General features: G+C 42.9%; 1 protein-coding gene across 1 annotated transcript; it reads left to right on the forward strand.

Moving 5' to 3' along the window:
* Positions 1-8,144: 8,144 nt before the first annotated feature.
* Positions 8,145-9,882, forward strand: LOC100338115 (olfactory receptor 2M5-like). Its single transcript, XM_008251812.4, has one exon. The coding sequence runs from the start codon at positions 8,400-8,402 to the stop codon at positions 9,327-9,329; it is 930 nt and encodes a 309-aa protein (XP_008250034.4). The 5' UTR covers positions 8,145-8,399; the 3' UTR covers positions 9,330-9,882.
* The last annotated feature ends 5,309 nt before the right edge of the window (positions 9,883-15,191 follow it).

A 15,191-nucleotide genomic window follows, 5' to 3' on the forward strand; every position in this document is an offset into this window, starting at 1 on the left:
CACTGCCTCACTCCTCTTGCACTTTCTTTCCTGTGTTTAGGATGTTACTTGTGGAGCCCTCTGTGGATCAGATGTGGTCTTTTCTTTGCACTGTTTCCACTCAGTGCTTTGTCACCAAATATCCAGAGAATTTTCCAAGCACGCAGCCCAGATATCCATTGCCAGACGATAGCCTCCTTGAGTTTTAGTAGGAAGTGATATCATAATAGTCAATTTTTCCTTTGGAAATTTATATTCATTAAATAAAAGTTAAAATAAAAAATAGTCAATTTTTCTTGGTGAAATAAAGAGTGACCTAAAAATGATTACATATAAATGTGTGTGATGCGTATAAATTATACCTGTTGCTGATATTTTTAATGAGAAGTATCTACCTTCTGTGTTTTACCGGGGATTTGAGCCTTTTTCAGAGAAGAGAAGGAATAAAGGTCTCCATAGTTAGATAAGAGCAGACATGTGTGGCTCCTTCTTGGTTTCTAAGGCTTGTGTGCACATGCACATGTGTGTGTGTGTATGTGTACACATGTGTATGTTCATGATTGAGGTAGATCAGGGATACAGGATGTGTTATCCTGAGGTGACAATATTCTAAGTGTTACTGCTTTTATATTTTTTATGCTCCAGTATTTGAAAATAATCTGCATTGTTTTTATAGTTAATTAATTATATGTTATACTCTTAAGTTGTATATCTCTTGAAAATAAAATATAGAAAGAGAAAAGCAGAATTATTTCAACTATTAATATTGTGGGCTTTTAAAGTTTGGTTTTGTTAATTCCAGTGTCTTTCCACACAACTAGAGTTTTCAGTTGCATCATGCCAATCTCTGAGGATTGGATGCTGCGTTTTGGGTGAATCCTCAGATCGAAGTGGTTAGCAGACACGGGAGATGGACATTTCATGACACTTTCTCCTGCAGTAGGCACACTGGAGTACAACCCCAACGCCCCTCTCAGATCATGTCTTTAGGAGGAACTCACTTAATGTGGATGCATCTTTGCTGCCACAGATTATGGAGAAAGGCTGGGGAGGTGTTCCAGACAGGGAGCAGACAGACCCCTCTTTGGCAGGTTGGTCTAGCGTCAGAATAGAGTAGAAATCATGTTCCATGCACCATGGAGGACCCACACTGTTGGGGTTTAACTGTCTCAGCTGTCTGGTACTTTAGGTTTATTCAGAATCATGCTGCCAGATTACTTATGTTGAGGGGTTCAAAACTGGGTGGCCTGGACCTATGTAATCAAACACAGCAGAAGACAGCCCTCAAAGCGGTCCCGACAGGCCTGGCCGAAGTACAGGACATCTGCCTGTTTGGATGGCCTGCAGCTCCAGTTCTCGAGTAAGGGACCCATGTCCATCACGGAGCAGCGGGAAACCATGGAACCATTATTCATGCAAAGGTCATGACTGCAAAGGTCCCTGTAAAATGTTCTGGGGTTCAGTCTGTGGAATTTCTTTGCTTTTTTTTTTTTTTTTTTTGACAGGCAGAGTGGATAGTGAGAGAGAGACAGAGAGACAGGTCTTCCTTTTTGCTGTTGGTTCACCCTCCAATGGCCGCTACGGCCGGTGTGCTGTGACCGGCACATCGCGCTGATCCGAAGCCAGGAGCCAGGTGCTTCCCCTGGTCTCCCATGTGGGTGCAGGGCCCAAAGACTTGGTCCATCTTCCACTGCACTCCCGGGCCATAGCAGAGAGCTGGCCTGGAAGAGGGGCAACCGGGACAGAATCCGGTGCCCTGATCGGGACTAGAACCTGGTGTGCCGGTGCCGCAAGATGGAGGATTAGCCTATTGAGCCGCAGTGCCGGCCCAGTCTGTGGAATTTCAAAACCATAGATTTCAGACAAAAAATGACTGGATCTTAATGTTAAGATTGTGCAAGTATGTATACAGGTGTACATGTAGGTAAACCATTTTAAAACATACATCATGAAATGGAAAGATATTTCTTAGATGGGTCGAAGTTTGGAGCACCACCAAATTCCTGTTTATATGTCCCATTTATGATCTGTTTGCTTCTGATAAATAGGATTTTCCATGATGTATATTGAAGCCATCTATGAGATTTCTCCGTGATCACAGTGCCTCATTGCTGCCTTTAGCTAACGTTAACTGTGTGACTTTGGAAAAGCAGATTATCTCCTAGGATCTGCATTTATACACTTTTAGATTTCTTTGAGTAAGATAAAGGAAAACTATTTTTATATGCAAAATAAGCCAGCATCTTTATTGGAAAACGAATTGAATGTTCAATCTAATTATGGTAACAGCAATTTTTTTTGTATACCTGGGTTTGTTGCAGCATTGTTCACAGTGGCCAAAAGGTGGGGCTAATGCAAACACCATAGATAGACAAGTGAATAGAGAAAACGTGGGGGGTACACATAGGAAGGAATGTTACACAGCCTTTAAAGAAGGCAATGCTATCCCATGAAACAGCATGCAGGAATCCTGAGGACTTCAATGCTGAGTCAAGCCAGTAACCAGAGGATAAGTATAGTGTGGGCCACCTCTGTGATACCTGTAGGAGCCACAATCAGGCAAACAGAGGAGGATGGTGGTTGCCAAGGGCTGGAGTGGCATGGAAAGGGGAGCTGTGTATGGATCCAGAGCTTCAGCTTTGTGCAATGACAATGCTACTGGAGCTCAGCTGCTGGGTGTGCTAGCCAACTGTAATGAAGACAGCACATCTGACAGACCAGTCAGGCATCTCAGGAAGGAACTGTGGACCACACCACATTGGTAAAACAGTTTCACAAGTTCAGAGAAGTGAAAGGATCTTAGATATCTATGAATTCACAATGGGGGCTTTACTATATTGTTCTAAAAGTTCATAGAAATGGTCAATTTTCATTTCATACTACAAGGTACATAGCCTCATATTTCATTCACGTATCAAGTTGCAACAATGCAACATTACTGAGTGCATTTACCTGTGTTATATTTACACATCTATCAATTGCCAAATATTTCATTAGAATATTGCATTATTAAGTCTCACATAAATAAAGATGTTTGCTCCTGTATGGTTTTCATTTTAGTTAATTATAGACATGATATAAAAATCCAGGTAATGGGGTCCCTAGATCAAAGCCAGATACATTTTTATGCTTCCATACCTCTATTTCTTGATTGTCATTCAGTGAGAATGGAGATTCCGGGCCATTTAGCAGACAGTGTCATCCCAGTGAAGGACCAAACTTAGGAACTTCAGCGTATGTAACTGCTTATATTGGAGACAAATCCATAAAGATGATTGCTATCAGCAATACTATTCCCTTCAGAAACACCTATCTCACAACAACAGAACATCCAGAAAGTATGAGAGCTTTGGAAACCATTTAAGAAGCTGCGTAGCTCAAACAAACGTGAAGCCAACAACAGCCCCAAGTCATTTATTTTTTCCCACAGTGGCTCTCCCCTAAACCAGTGCAATTGTGAGAAAATGCCCAGCATGGGGCCTCTCCCCTGCGGAAAATAGGTGACTGGAACAGTCATCCAACATTCTGGCGTTTCTGTGGGCTACCCAAGGAATTGGCTCCTGTGCTTCTGTACTCAAGTTGCTGACGGAATATTTTGGATGCCCAAGGGCTACTAGGAATAAAGACAAGCTGGATTGCTGTAGCAACTATAGACGCTCCTAAGAGAGATGGGAAAATCTGTGTAATTGGGAAATTTCTTGTACAAACCCAGAGAAAATGTCTAAAAACACTGGAGTCCTTAATTTCTTCCTGGGCTGACAGTGCTGCCCTGTCAGTGTCCAGTCTATAAAGAAGGAATATTTAAATGCCTAACTCCCAACAAAAACTAAAAAGCATATGAAAAAAAGAAATATAGATCGACCAAAGAAAGTAAATCTAGAATCTAACTCTAAAGAGCTATAAGAGAACACAAAGAGAAAACTAAAGTAAAATTAAAAAATGAATAATGTTGAAGCATGAGCACAGAAAGAAACCATGAAAAATCAATAAGCAAAATTGTGGATCTGAAAAATACAGTAAGTTGAAAAATTCACAGAAGAGGTTCAATAGTAGAATCGAACAAATAGAAGAAAAATAATCAGCCAACTCAATGAGCGGTCATTGAAATTACTGAGTCATACAAGGAGAAAGAATAAAGGGTAGTGGAAGAAGCTGAAGGAACTTACGGGGCAGCACTATTGGAACAACAGAGAAGTGTGGGAGACTATAACACAGAAGGGAGAACAGTGCAAAGACCTCATCTGAAGAGACAACGGCTGGAAACTTCCTGGATGTGGACATCCGCATTCAAGATGCTCAATGGACTAACTTGAGGATAAATTTAAAGAGAATTCCATAGAGAAACATTGTGATTGAACATTCAAAAAAAAAAAAAAAAAGACAAAGGGAGGACCTTAAAGCAGAGAAAAGTGTCTCATCACATTTGAATGAACTTCTGTAACATTTTCAGATTTCTCAGCTGCAACTTTACAGACAAGAAGAATATGGAAGGAGATGTTTACATGGCTGAGAGAAATAAACTTCCAAACCAACGTGTGTCTGACAAAAGTGTCCCTGCAGCAGAGACGACGACTTTTCTCATATACAGAAAAGCTGAGGGTGTTTGTCTGTAGATTGGCCTTACAAGAATTGTTAGAGTGCCCTCTCATGGAAACAAAAGGACATTACACAACACAAAAACATGAAAAAAAAAAATAGAAAGCTGTCTAGTAAAGTGTAGAGACAATACAGCACCTCTCATACTGCAGTGATACATAAATCACCTTTAAATCTTGCATGGAATTTTAAGATAGACTCATAAAGTGATTAGAACTATAAAAGTATACTCATTAGTACAAACTATAAAAAGATGCAATTTGTGACACTGATCATATAAAGTGGGGGGATATGTAGAAGACTAAAATTTTAGAATATTGTTGAAATTAAGTTTATTGTCTAAAATATTTTTTAAAGATTTATTTATTTGAAAGAGTTACAGAGAGAGAGAGAGAGACAGAGACAGAGAGTCTTTCATCTGCTGGTTCACTCCCTAAATGGCCTCAAAGGTGGAGCTGAGTTGATCCGAAGCCAGGAGCCAGCATCTTCTTCCGGGTCTTCCATGTGCGTACAGGGGTCCGAGAACTTGGGCCATCTTCCACTGCTTTCCCAGGCCATAGCAGAGAGCTGGATCGGAAGTGGAGCAGCTGGGACTCAAACGGGCACTCATATAGGATGCCTGTGCTGTGGGGTGGGATTTAACCTACTGCACCACAGCGCTGGCCCCTAAAATATGTTTTAAAGGTGTGCGATATTTTACATAACCCCATCGTGACCAGACAGAAGACACCTGTAGAAGATACACAAAAGAAAATGAGTAAGGAATCAAAGTGTTGTCACTGCAGAAATACTGGCAAACTGCAGAGGATGGCAGCTAGAATGGCAAGGACAGGTAAAATGCTGTAAGGCAGATAGGAGGCAATCGATAAAATGACAGAAGACAGCACTTCCCTGTTAAAAAATATTTAAATACAAGTGGATTAAACTCATGAATAAAATAGCAGAGAGTGGCTAAGTGGACATTAAAAAAGCAAGTACCAAGTGTGCATGGTATGCAAGTGTCTCACTTTATGCCTGGGAACACATTGAAGCTGCAAGTGAAGGATGGTAAAATGTGCCCAATGCAAAAGCTAACCACAAGAGACTACAAGTCACCACAAGGTCTCCAGGACACAAAATAGAATGTGTAAACAGTTATCATATGAGAAAAAAGAACGTTAATAAGGAGTAAGGATCATCCCATTAGGAAGATATGATAATTATATATACATCTCATCAGAGAACCCACATATATGAAGCACACGCTGACAGAACTCAAGGGAGAAATAGACACTGGCATAATAATAATAGAAGATTTCAGTCCCTCACAGTCAGTAACGGAGAGAACAGACAGAAGATCAATAAGGAAACAGTATTTGAACAACACCACAGACTGATCGCACCTGACAGATCTATGACAGAACATGCCAGCCACCAGCAGGATGGGCTTTTTCTCAGAGCACACATGGAACATTCTCCAGAACAGATCACATGTGAGCCTACAGAACAAGCCTTCACAAGTTGGGAAGACTGAAATCGTACCAGGATATCTTCTGAGCATAACGGAATGGCCCTAATAATCAGTGATAACAGAGCTGGAAATGTCAGAAATATGTGGGACTTGAACGACAGACTGTTGCAAGAATATTTTGCAAAGGGATAATTCGTGGGGTAAACTAGGAAATAAGTAGAGAGACAAGTGAAAATGAAAACACAACACACCCAAACTTTTGGAATGGAACGAGATCAGTACTAACGATGTTTATGGTGATAAATGCCTACATTAAATATTTTAAATCAATAAGCTAATTTTATGTCTCAAGGCACTAGAATAGAGAAAAATAACTAAAAACAGATAGAATGAAGGAAATAATAAAGAATAGAGCAGAAAGAAATGAAACAGAGAATAGAAAATACACATATATCTGAAAAGACCCAAGTGTTAATGTAAAAAGTGTCAACAGGGAGCAAGCGTTTAACCTAAATGATCCAGATGCCTGCATCCCACAGTGGAATGCCTGGATTTCATCCCCAGCTCTGGCTTCAGACTCTACCTTCCTGCTAATTCAGATGCTGGGAAACAGTGGTGATGGCTTCAGTAACTCGGAATTCAACGGACACCTGCATGCAGCTCCAGCCCCTGGCTCCAGCCCCAGCATTTGAGGAGGAACCAGTGGACAGGAGCTCCACCTGTCTGTTTCTCAACCTCTCTACCTCTCAAATTAACAAATAAAAAAATTTCAAAAGCCAACAAAATGGAAAAACTTTTATTTAGGGGCAGGCACTGTGGCACAACTAGTTAACACCCTGGCCTGAAGTGCTGGCATCCCATATGGGCACTGGTTCGAGACCTGGCTGCTCCACTTCCAATCCAACTCTCCGCTATGGCCTGGGAAATCAGTAGAAGATGGCCCAAGCCCTTGGGCCCCTTCACTGGCATGGGAGACCTGGAAGAAGCTCCTGGCTCTGGGCTTCAGATAGGCCCAGCTCCGGACGTTGCGGCCAACGAGGGAGTGAACCAGCAGATGGAAGACCTCTGTCTCTCTGCCTCTCCTCTCGCTGTGTAATTCTGACTTTCAAATAAATAAATAAATCTTTAAGAAAAAGGAAAAAAAAAATTAGACTAAGAAAAAAGTAACAAAATCAGAAATATTAGAGCTGATAGTACAAAAATCAAAAAATGATAAGAGGTTATCATGGATAATTATAAGCCAATAAGTTAAATAACCTAGAAGAAAACAGAGAAATTCCTAGACACATACATTCCAGCAAGACCAAGCCAGGAGAAAAAAAATTCTGAATGTATTAAAACCAGTTAGTACATTGACTCATTAATCAAAAACTCCTCAGTAAGGAAAAACTCACGAGTAGATGGATTCACATGAGGATTCTACCAAAAATTTAAGGAAGAATTAACTGTAACAGGACATAAAATCAGCACATAAAAATCAGTAACATTTCTATACATTAATGGTGAAAACTATTACATAGACAATGACTAAAAAAAATATAAAGTAAAATGCCTGGAAACAAACTTGAGCAATAAGATGAAAAATCTCTGCAGTGAGAACTGTAAAATTTTGATGAGAGAAACTGAAGAGAACACAATTAGGACGTTACCTCAAGATTACGGATTAGAGCAAGTCCAAAGATAGCTACAAATTTCACCTCTGCTGCTGCTGCTTGTCCGTGTAATTTTCATTTTATTTATTGTATTTCTCAGCCTGGTATTTCTACTTCATATTTTTATTATTTCAATCTCTGTTAAATTAATCTGCTCCAACTCTGAATAATCCCTCTGTACTTTCTTGAGGTTGTTTACATTATTTTAAATAACTAGCTTGAACTTAGTACGTGAAATGGAATAAGCAGCTGACATAATTTGGCTGATAATGAAAATTTTTCAATTCATTCTGTGAAAGGGCCTAAAGGACTCTCAGCAGATGCTCTCTGGAGTAGAGGCAGAATAGGATCCTCACAACAGGAACACCCAAGACTTGAGGGAACCAGGGTCTAGAACATAGAAAATTCCAGAATGCAAGGGAAAGAACTGTTGACTTAGAAGTTATTGTTAGTCAAAGGAACTCAACACCAATTCTCCAAGATCATAACAACTGTAGGATGTGCCTTTGGTTATTTCTCATAAGGGTACTTTGATTTGATGGAGTCGTTCTTAATGTCTCCTTTATGGGAATATTGAGTTGCACATCCTTGCCATGGGCCATGGGTGATGGAGAAGAGGACGCTGGCCAGGAGACAAAAGCTACTTCAGTGAAGCACCACATTCCCTGTGATATTATTCTCTTTGTAGATTTTCAGTCAAATAAGAAAATTTCCGAGAAACCATGGACCAGGACAATCAAACCTCAACTGATTTTATCCTTCTGGGATTCTTTCCTGAGTTCAGGTACTCTGACCTCCTCATCATCCTACTCCTCGTCTTCTACATCCTTGCCTTGGCAGGAAACTCTGTCCTCATTCTGCTCATTGGCCTGGACGCCCGCCTCCACACCCCCATGTACTTCCTGCTCAGCCAGATGTCTGTCATTGATTTGATTTTCATCCCCAGCACAGTCCCCAAGACAGTCGCCAACTACTGCACAGGGAGTAAGAGCATTTCCTTCTTTGCGTGTGCTGCTCAGATGTTTTTCTCCCTCTCCCTTGGCCTTACTGAGTGCATGCTCCTGACCTTCATGGCCTACGACCGTTACGTGGCTGTCTGCAGGCCCCTGAGATATGCAGTCCTCATGTGGCCTGGGGTCTGTCTGCAGGTGACTGCCTTAGCCTGGGTTGGAGGTGCCCTTGGAGCTCTTGTCAACACTTGGTACCCATTGAGTTTTCCTATCTGTGGCCCCAGGGTGATTAGTCACTACCTGTGTGAGATCCTGGCTATACTGAGAATGTCTTGTATAGACACATCAATCTACGAGATGGTGAAATTTGTGTCAACCGTCACGTTTCTCCTGATCCTCTTTAGCCTCATTCTGGCCTCCTACATCCTCATCTTCCTCACTGTTCTCAAGATGAACTCTCCCAAGGGGAGGCACAAAGCTCTGACTACCTGCTGCTCCCACCTGACAGTGGTGAGTCTCTTCTTTGGTCAGGCCATGTTCGTCCACCTGACACCAGATTCTTCCCACACACCTAAGCAAGACCAGATAGGAGCTGTGCTTGGCACGATTGTGACCCCCATGCTGAACCCCCTCATCTACAGTCTGAGGAACAAGGAAGTGTTGGAAGCCCTAAAGAAGTGCATGGGAAGGTGTTGTGACTGAAAAATGTCCTCGCTCCCCACTGTCGCTCTCAGAAATGCCCCATCCTCAGTCTTAGGCATATCCGTGGTCAATTCAAATCCTAAGGTGCTGTTCTTGTCACATGGAAACACAACATGGTGCAGGAGCAGAGGCATATCAGCGTTCACACACAATGGCATTTGCTTGTCAGTGTGCTGTTGCTCTGAGAGTCATAGTGGTGACTGTGGTTACTTATTAGCTTTTGGGGAATTTGTGTTGACATTGCAGGTAACACCTGTGCAGAAATTAATGGTCTCTATCTCTTATTCCAACATCAGTGTATTGGATCACATTGTCAAGAACTGACTTGTGGTGAGTGTGTTTTCCTTGGAGTAAAAGACACCATTTGCAGTGCTTGTATCCCATACTGAAGTGTTCTGTCCCCAGTTGTAACTTCCTACTAACGCATGCCTTGGGATGCAGCAGGTGACAATTGGCTTCCTGACACCCAGGGAGGAGATCCAGATGGAATTTCCAGCTCCTGGTTCAGCCTGGCCCTGTCCTGGTCACTTTTGGCACTTTCAGTGGGCCAGTATTTAACCCATAGTATCCACCATTCATGAGCAGGTGGAACCCTCCCTTTTCTCTGTCCAAAGGAGTGGGAGATGAAGAAAGTGGTAACATAGGACAGATACAGTGTCTCCTGTCTCTCTTTTTCCTACAGAAAGAAACCCAGTTAGAGGAAAGTGTGGTAGAAACTTCATGAAGTGAAAACAGACCCAGAGAATTTTGCAGCTAGCAACCCACGCCTAGACACAGTTGAGTGTAGAGTGAGGAAACCAGGATACAGTAGGTATAGAGTGAAGGATCAAGGGCACTGCAGGAGGAAAGTAAGGGATCCAGGATACTGCACGTATAGAGAACAGGACCCAAGACTGAGCAGTTACAGTATGAAGCAGAAATGGTCCAGCTGGGTATAGAGTACAGGACCCAGGAGAGATCATATGCAGACTCAAGGAGCCATGATAACTCTGTGTGTAGAGTGACTGACAGAGGATAAAACTGGTGTAGCATGAAGGACCCAGGATAGAGTAGGTATAGAGTTCAGGACCCAGGATATATCAGGTACAGACTGAAGGAGCCATGACACATCCAGTTCTGCAGAGTAAGAGACCCAGGAAACAGCTGGTTGTAGAGTGAAGCAAACAGGATACATCAGGTGCAGAGTGCAGGCTCCAGAACAGTAGGTATAGAGTGAGTGATCCAGAGTACAGCAGGTGTACACGGAGAGACCCAGGAAGCAACTGGTGTAGAATCAAAGGCCCATGATATTGCAGGTATAGAATGAGGGACTGAGGATACAGTATGTGTAGAGTGAAGGACCCAGAATAGTGCATAGACTGAAGGAGCCATGATACATTTGGGTGTAGCTTGATGGACTGAGTGAGGGGCCCAGGACACAGCAGGTGTAGAGTGAGGGGCCCAGGACACAGCAGGTGTAGAGAGAGGGGTCCAGGGCACAGCAGGTGTAGAGTGAGGATTCAAGGACACAGCAGGTGTAGAGTGAGGGGTCCAGGGCACAGCAGGTGTAGAGTGAGGGGCCCAGGACATGGCAGGTGTAGTGTGAGGGACCCAGGATACAGCAGGTGTAGAGTGAGGGGCCCAGGATACAGCAGGTGAAAAATGAGGGAACCAGGACACAGAAGGTGTAGTTTGAGGGGCCCAGGACATAGTAGATGTAGAGTTAGGGACCAGGAGACAGCAGGTGTAGAGTTAGTGATCAGTACACAGCAGGTATAGGGTGAAGGATCCAGGATACAACAGGTCTAGGATGAGGGACCCAGAATATAGACAATGTAAGTGAATGACAAGGATACAGCAGGTATAAAGTGAGAGGCCCAGGGTACAGCAGGTGTAAAGTGAGGAACCCAGGACACAGCAGGTGTAGAGTGAGGGGCCTAGGACACAGCAGGTGTAGAGTGAGGGACCAGGATACAACAGGTATAGAGTGAGGGACCCAGGATATAGACATGTCTAGTGAATGATCAGGATACAGCCGGTATAGATTAAGGGGCTTAGAATAGAGTCTGTGTTGATTTAAGGATGCAGGACATAGCAGGCTTAAAGTAAGGGACCAAGAAGCTTGGTGTCCACTCTGGACCATGCGGTGTTCACCAGGGTGTTGCCTAGGACTGCTTCCAGGTGGCAGGTGGGCATCCCTGGGACAGATGGCTGGGATTTGTGGCAGCAGGTGAGTGTTCACAGATTTCCCGAGCATCAGAGGACACCAGTGAACTCCACCCAGAAGACTCATCACCAAACAATGGACTTGGCTCTGCAGGGTCTCACTGAGGTCCAGGGTCCCTGCTTATGGCAGAAACACCGTGTCCCTCTGCACCAACATGAGGTCACTTAGGCAGCCAGGTGCCATCTGCTGGTGGAGCTCAAGAGAGGCAAGACGTCAGGACACATCCTTTTCCAGAGATGCACAATCAGAGACCATGCTGCCCTGAAATGGAGTTCAGGGACCTGCTTCCTCCCATGGAAGAGTGGCTTGAGTCAGAATGGCCCTCAAGGTGAGCACTCCTCTCACCTGTTAGTAGGCTTGGTCTAGTTACAGGCAACTGGAAACTATAGGCCACTTCTGGAAAGAAACTTGCAAAGCCACACACTAGTGCAGTGTTCAGCTTTGAGGAGACACCCTGAGCTCCTGGTTACACATCCATCACAACAAAGCCTAACAAGGGCACAGCAAGAAGGGGAGATTTTTTAATAATCTCCCTCATGACTGTATGTAGAATAGACCTAAAAGATCAAATGTTTTTCATGTGGTGGAATAGGGTAGCTTATCATGCAAATGTAATCAATACTGTTTCTCCAGGGCAGGCACTGTGGCGCAGCAGGTTAATCCTCTGCCTGCGGCACCTGCATCCCATATGGGTGCTGGTTTTAGTCCCGGCTGCTCCACTTCTGATCCAGCACTCTGCTGTGGCCTGGGAAAAGCAGTAGACGATGGCCCAGGTGCTTGGGCTCCTGCACCTGTGTGGGAGACCCAGAAGAAGCTCCTGGCTCCTGGCTTCAGATCCACCCAGCTCCAGCTGTTGTGACCATTTGGGGAGTGAACCAGAAGATGGGAGATCTTACTCTGTCTCTCCCTCTCACCGACTGTAGCTCTGCCTCTCAAATAAATAATAAATAAAATCTTCCAAAAAACTTTAAAAATATTGTTTCTCCATGTACTTGCTATTAATTGGAGAGGAAAAATAGTAATGATAAAGTAGGGAAATGTGTATAACCTTAGCCAGGGAATCAGACTTACCACCCACTGGGAGGGAAATAAGAGTCAGCTTCCTCCATCTATGATGCCACTGATGGTGCCTTCCAGTCCAACCACAGAGACGTAATTTAACCAAGAGGAGAATCCATGAAAACTGAGGATTCTAGAAAGCTGTTGACCCCTATTCCTCAAAAATACCAATGTCATGAAAAGCAAACACTTCCAGCCATTAAATTAAAGGATATTGAACTATGAAGCTAAATGCGGTATAAGATCCTGGGCTGAAATCACTTAATAGGAATAAAACTTATATAAAGGGCAATGTTGAGAATTTAACAAAACTGGAATAGAAATTGCAGATTAGTAAAAGTAACATCACAATTTTTTAATTCTGCAAATTTGTTAGCTGTTACATTGTTATCCTCACGGGCTAGACTTGCTATTAGGAAATATAAGGATACTCCAAAAAGTTCATGGAAAAAAGAAATTAAAATGGAGGTTTTGGTGAAAACATTTTGAAATCCATGCATAATTTTTCATAATGCATAATTATAGATTTGAACACACATAACTGTTCTCTCCAAGGGAAGGGTTGCAATTGTGGTAGAATCGATGGTTTAGTGTTAGCCTTCTGAGTGTCCTCTCCCATGCAAACACTATGTGCTTCAACGGGAGAGGGTTGATGAGGGTGGGTGGTTACAACGGCAGCCAAGGGCTGGAGGCAAGGCTGGGACCTGGGATGGAGCAGTGCTGTCACCCAAGGAGCAGGATGGTTACCTGGAGCTACGTGAGGCCCTTCCTGCTGAGCTGGTGAACCCTCTGCTCTCCTGGCTGCTGCCACTCCACCTGCTCTGGTCACGGGTGGTGACTCAGTGACCCTGACACCTAGAACCAAACGTGCTGCGGAAGCTGCCTTCAGCCTGTGGTGGCTGCAGTCTTGAGCATTGCCTACCACTGCCACAGCTGCCAGACGCCATCACCACAAGTGAAAAAAAAGACACAATTCCTTTCTTCTTCCCACTGTCCAGTGTCCCTCAGAGCCCTGTGGGAGACCACGTGGCAAAGCAGTGAGGACAAGAGAGCAGTTGCTTCCTTCTGCCTTTCTGTCTGGTCCTAATTGCCTGGTACACTCTGTATGGTCAATAAATATTCGTATGTTGAAGGCACGATACAGTTTCTAGAACTTTTTTTTAACTAGGTGATTGTATTATGGTTTTTTCTTTTTTTCTAACTCCTGTTTTTTAATGTTTATTGCAGCTCAATTCACAATAGCTAAGACCTGGAATCAACCCAATGCCCATCAACAGTAGATTAGATAAAGAAATTATGGGACATGTACTCTATAGAATACTATACAGTAGTCAAAAAATGAAATCTGGTCATTTTCAACAAAATGGAGGAATCTGGAAAACATCATGCTGAGTGAATTAAGCCAGTCCCAAAGGGACAAATATCATATGTTCTCTCTGATCGGTGACAACTAACTGAGCACCAAAGGGGAAACCTGTTGAAGTAAAATGGACACTTTGAGAAACAGTGACTTGATCAGCCCTTGTCCTGACTGTTGATGTACAATTTAATACTTTATCCATTTTAGTATTTTTTTGTTCTAGTTAATACTATTGGTTGAACTCTGTAATTAACACACAATTATTCTTAGGTGTTTAAATTAAACTGAAAAATGATCCCTGTTAAATATGAGTGGGAATAAGAGAGGGAGGAGATGTACAATTTGGGACATGCTCAATCGGACTTGCCCCAAATGGTGGAGTTAGAAACATGCCAGGGGATTCCAATACAATCCCATCAAGGTGGCATGTACCAATGCCATCTCAATAGTCCAAGTGATCAATTTCAGGTCAAAATTGATCATATTGATAGGTCTCAGAGTCAAAGGGATCACACAAACAAAACTAGTGTCTGCTAATACTAACTGATAGAATAAAAAAGGGAGAGAACGATCCAACATGGGAAGCGGGATACACAGCAGACTCATAGAATGGCAGATGTCCTAAACAGCACTCTGGCCTCAGAATCAGCCCTTAAGGCACTCGGATCTGGCTGAAGAGCCCATGAGAGTATTTGAGGCATGGAAAGCCAAGACACTCTGGCAAAAAACAACAACAACAACAAAAACAACAACAAGAACAACAAAAACAACAACAAGAACAATAAAAAACAAACACCTAAATAAAAGATCTCTGCGAGTGAGATCCCAGTAGAAAGAACGGGCCATCAAAGAAGGATGTACGTTTCTCTGTAGGGAGGAGAGAACTTCCACTTTGACTATGATCTTGTCTAAGTAAGATCAAAGTAGGTGAACTCAAAAGGCTTCCATAGCCTTGGCAACTCACGACTAGAGCCTGGGGAGATTACTGATGCCATAAACAAGAGTGTCAAATTGTTAAGTCAACAACAGGAGTTACTGTGTACTTAATTCTCATGTAGGATCTCTGTCTTTAATGTGTTATCCAATGTGAATTAATGCTATAACTAGTACTGAAACAGTATTTTACACTTTATGTTCTGTGTGGGTGCAAACTGATGAAATCTTTACTTAATATATGCTAAATTGATCTTCTGTATATAAAGAGAATTGAAAATGAATCTTGATGTGAATGGAATGG

This window comes from Oryctolagus cuniculus, chromosome 6 (genome assembly GCF_964237555.1).
Source record: "Oryctolagus cuniculus chromosome 6, mOryCun1.1, whole genome shotgun sequence".
Lineage (NCBI taxonomy): Eukaryota > Metazoa > Chordata > Mammalia > Lagomorpha > Leporidae > Oryctolagus > Oryctolagus cuniculus.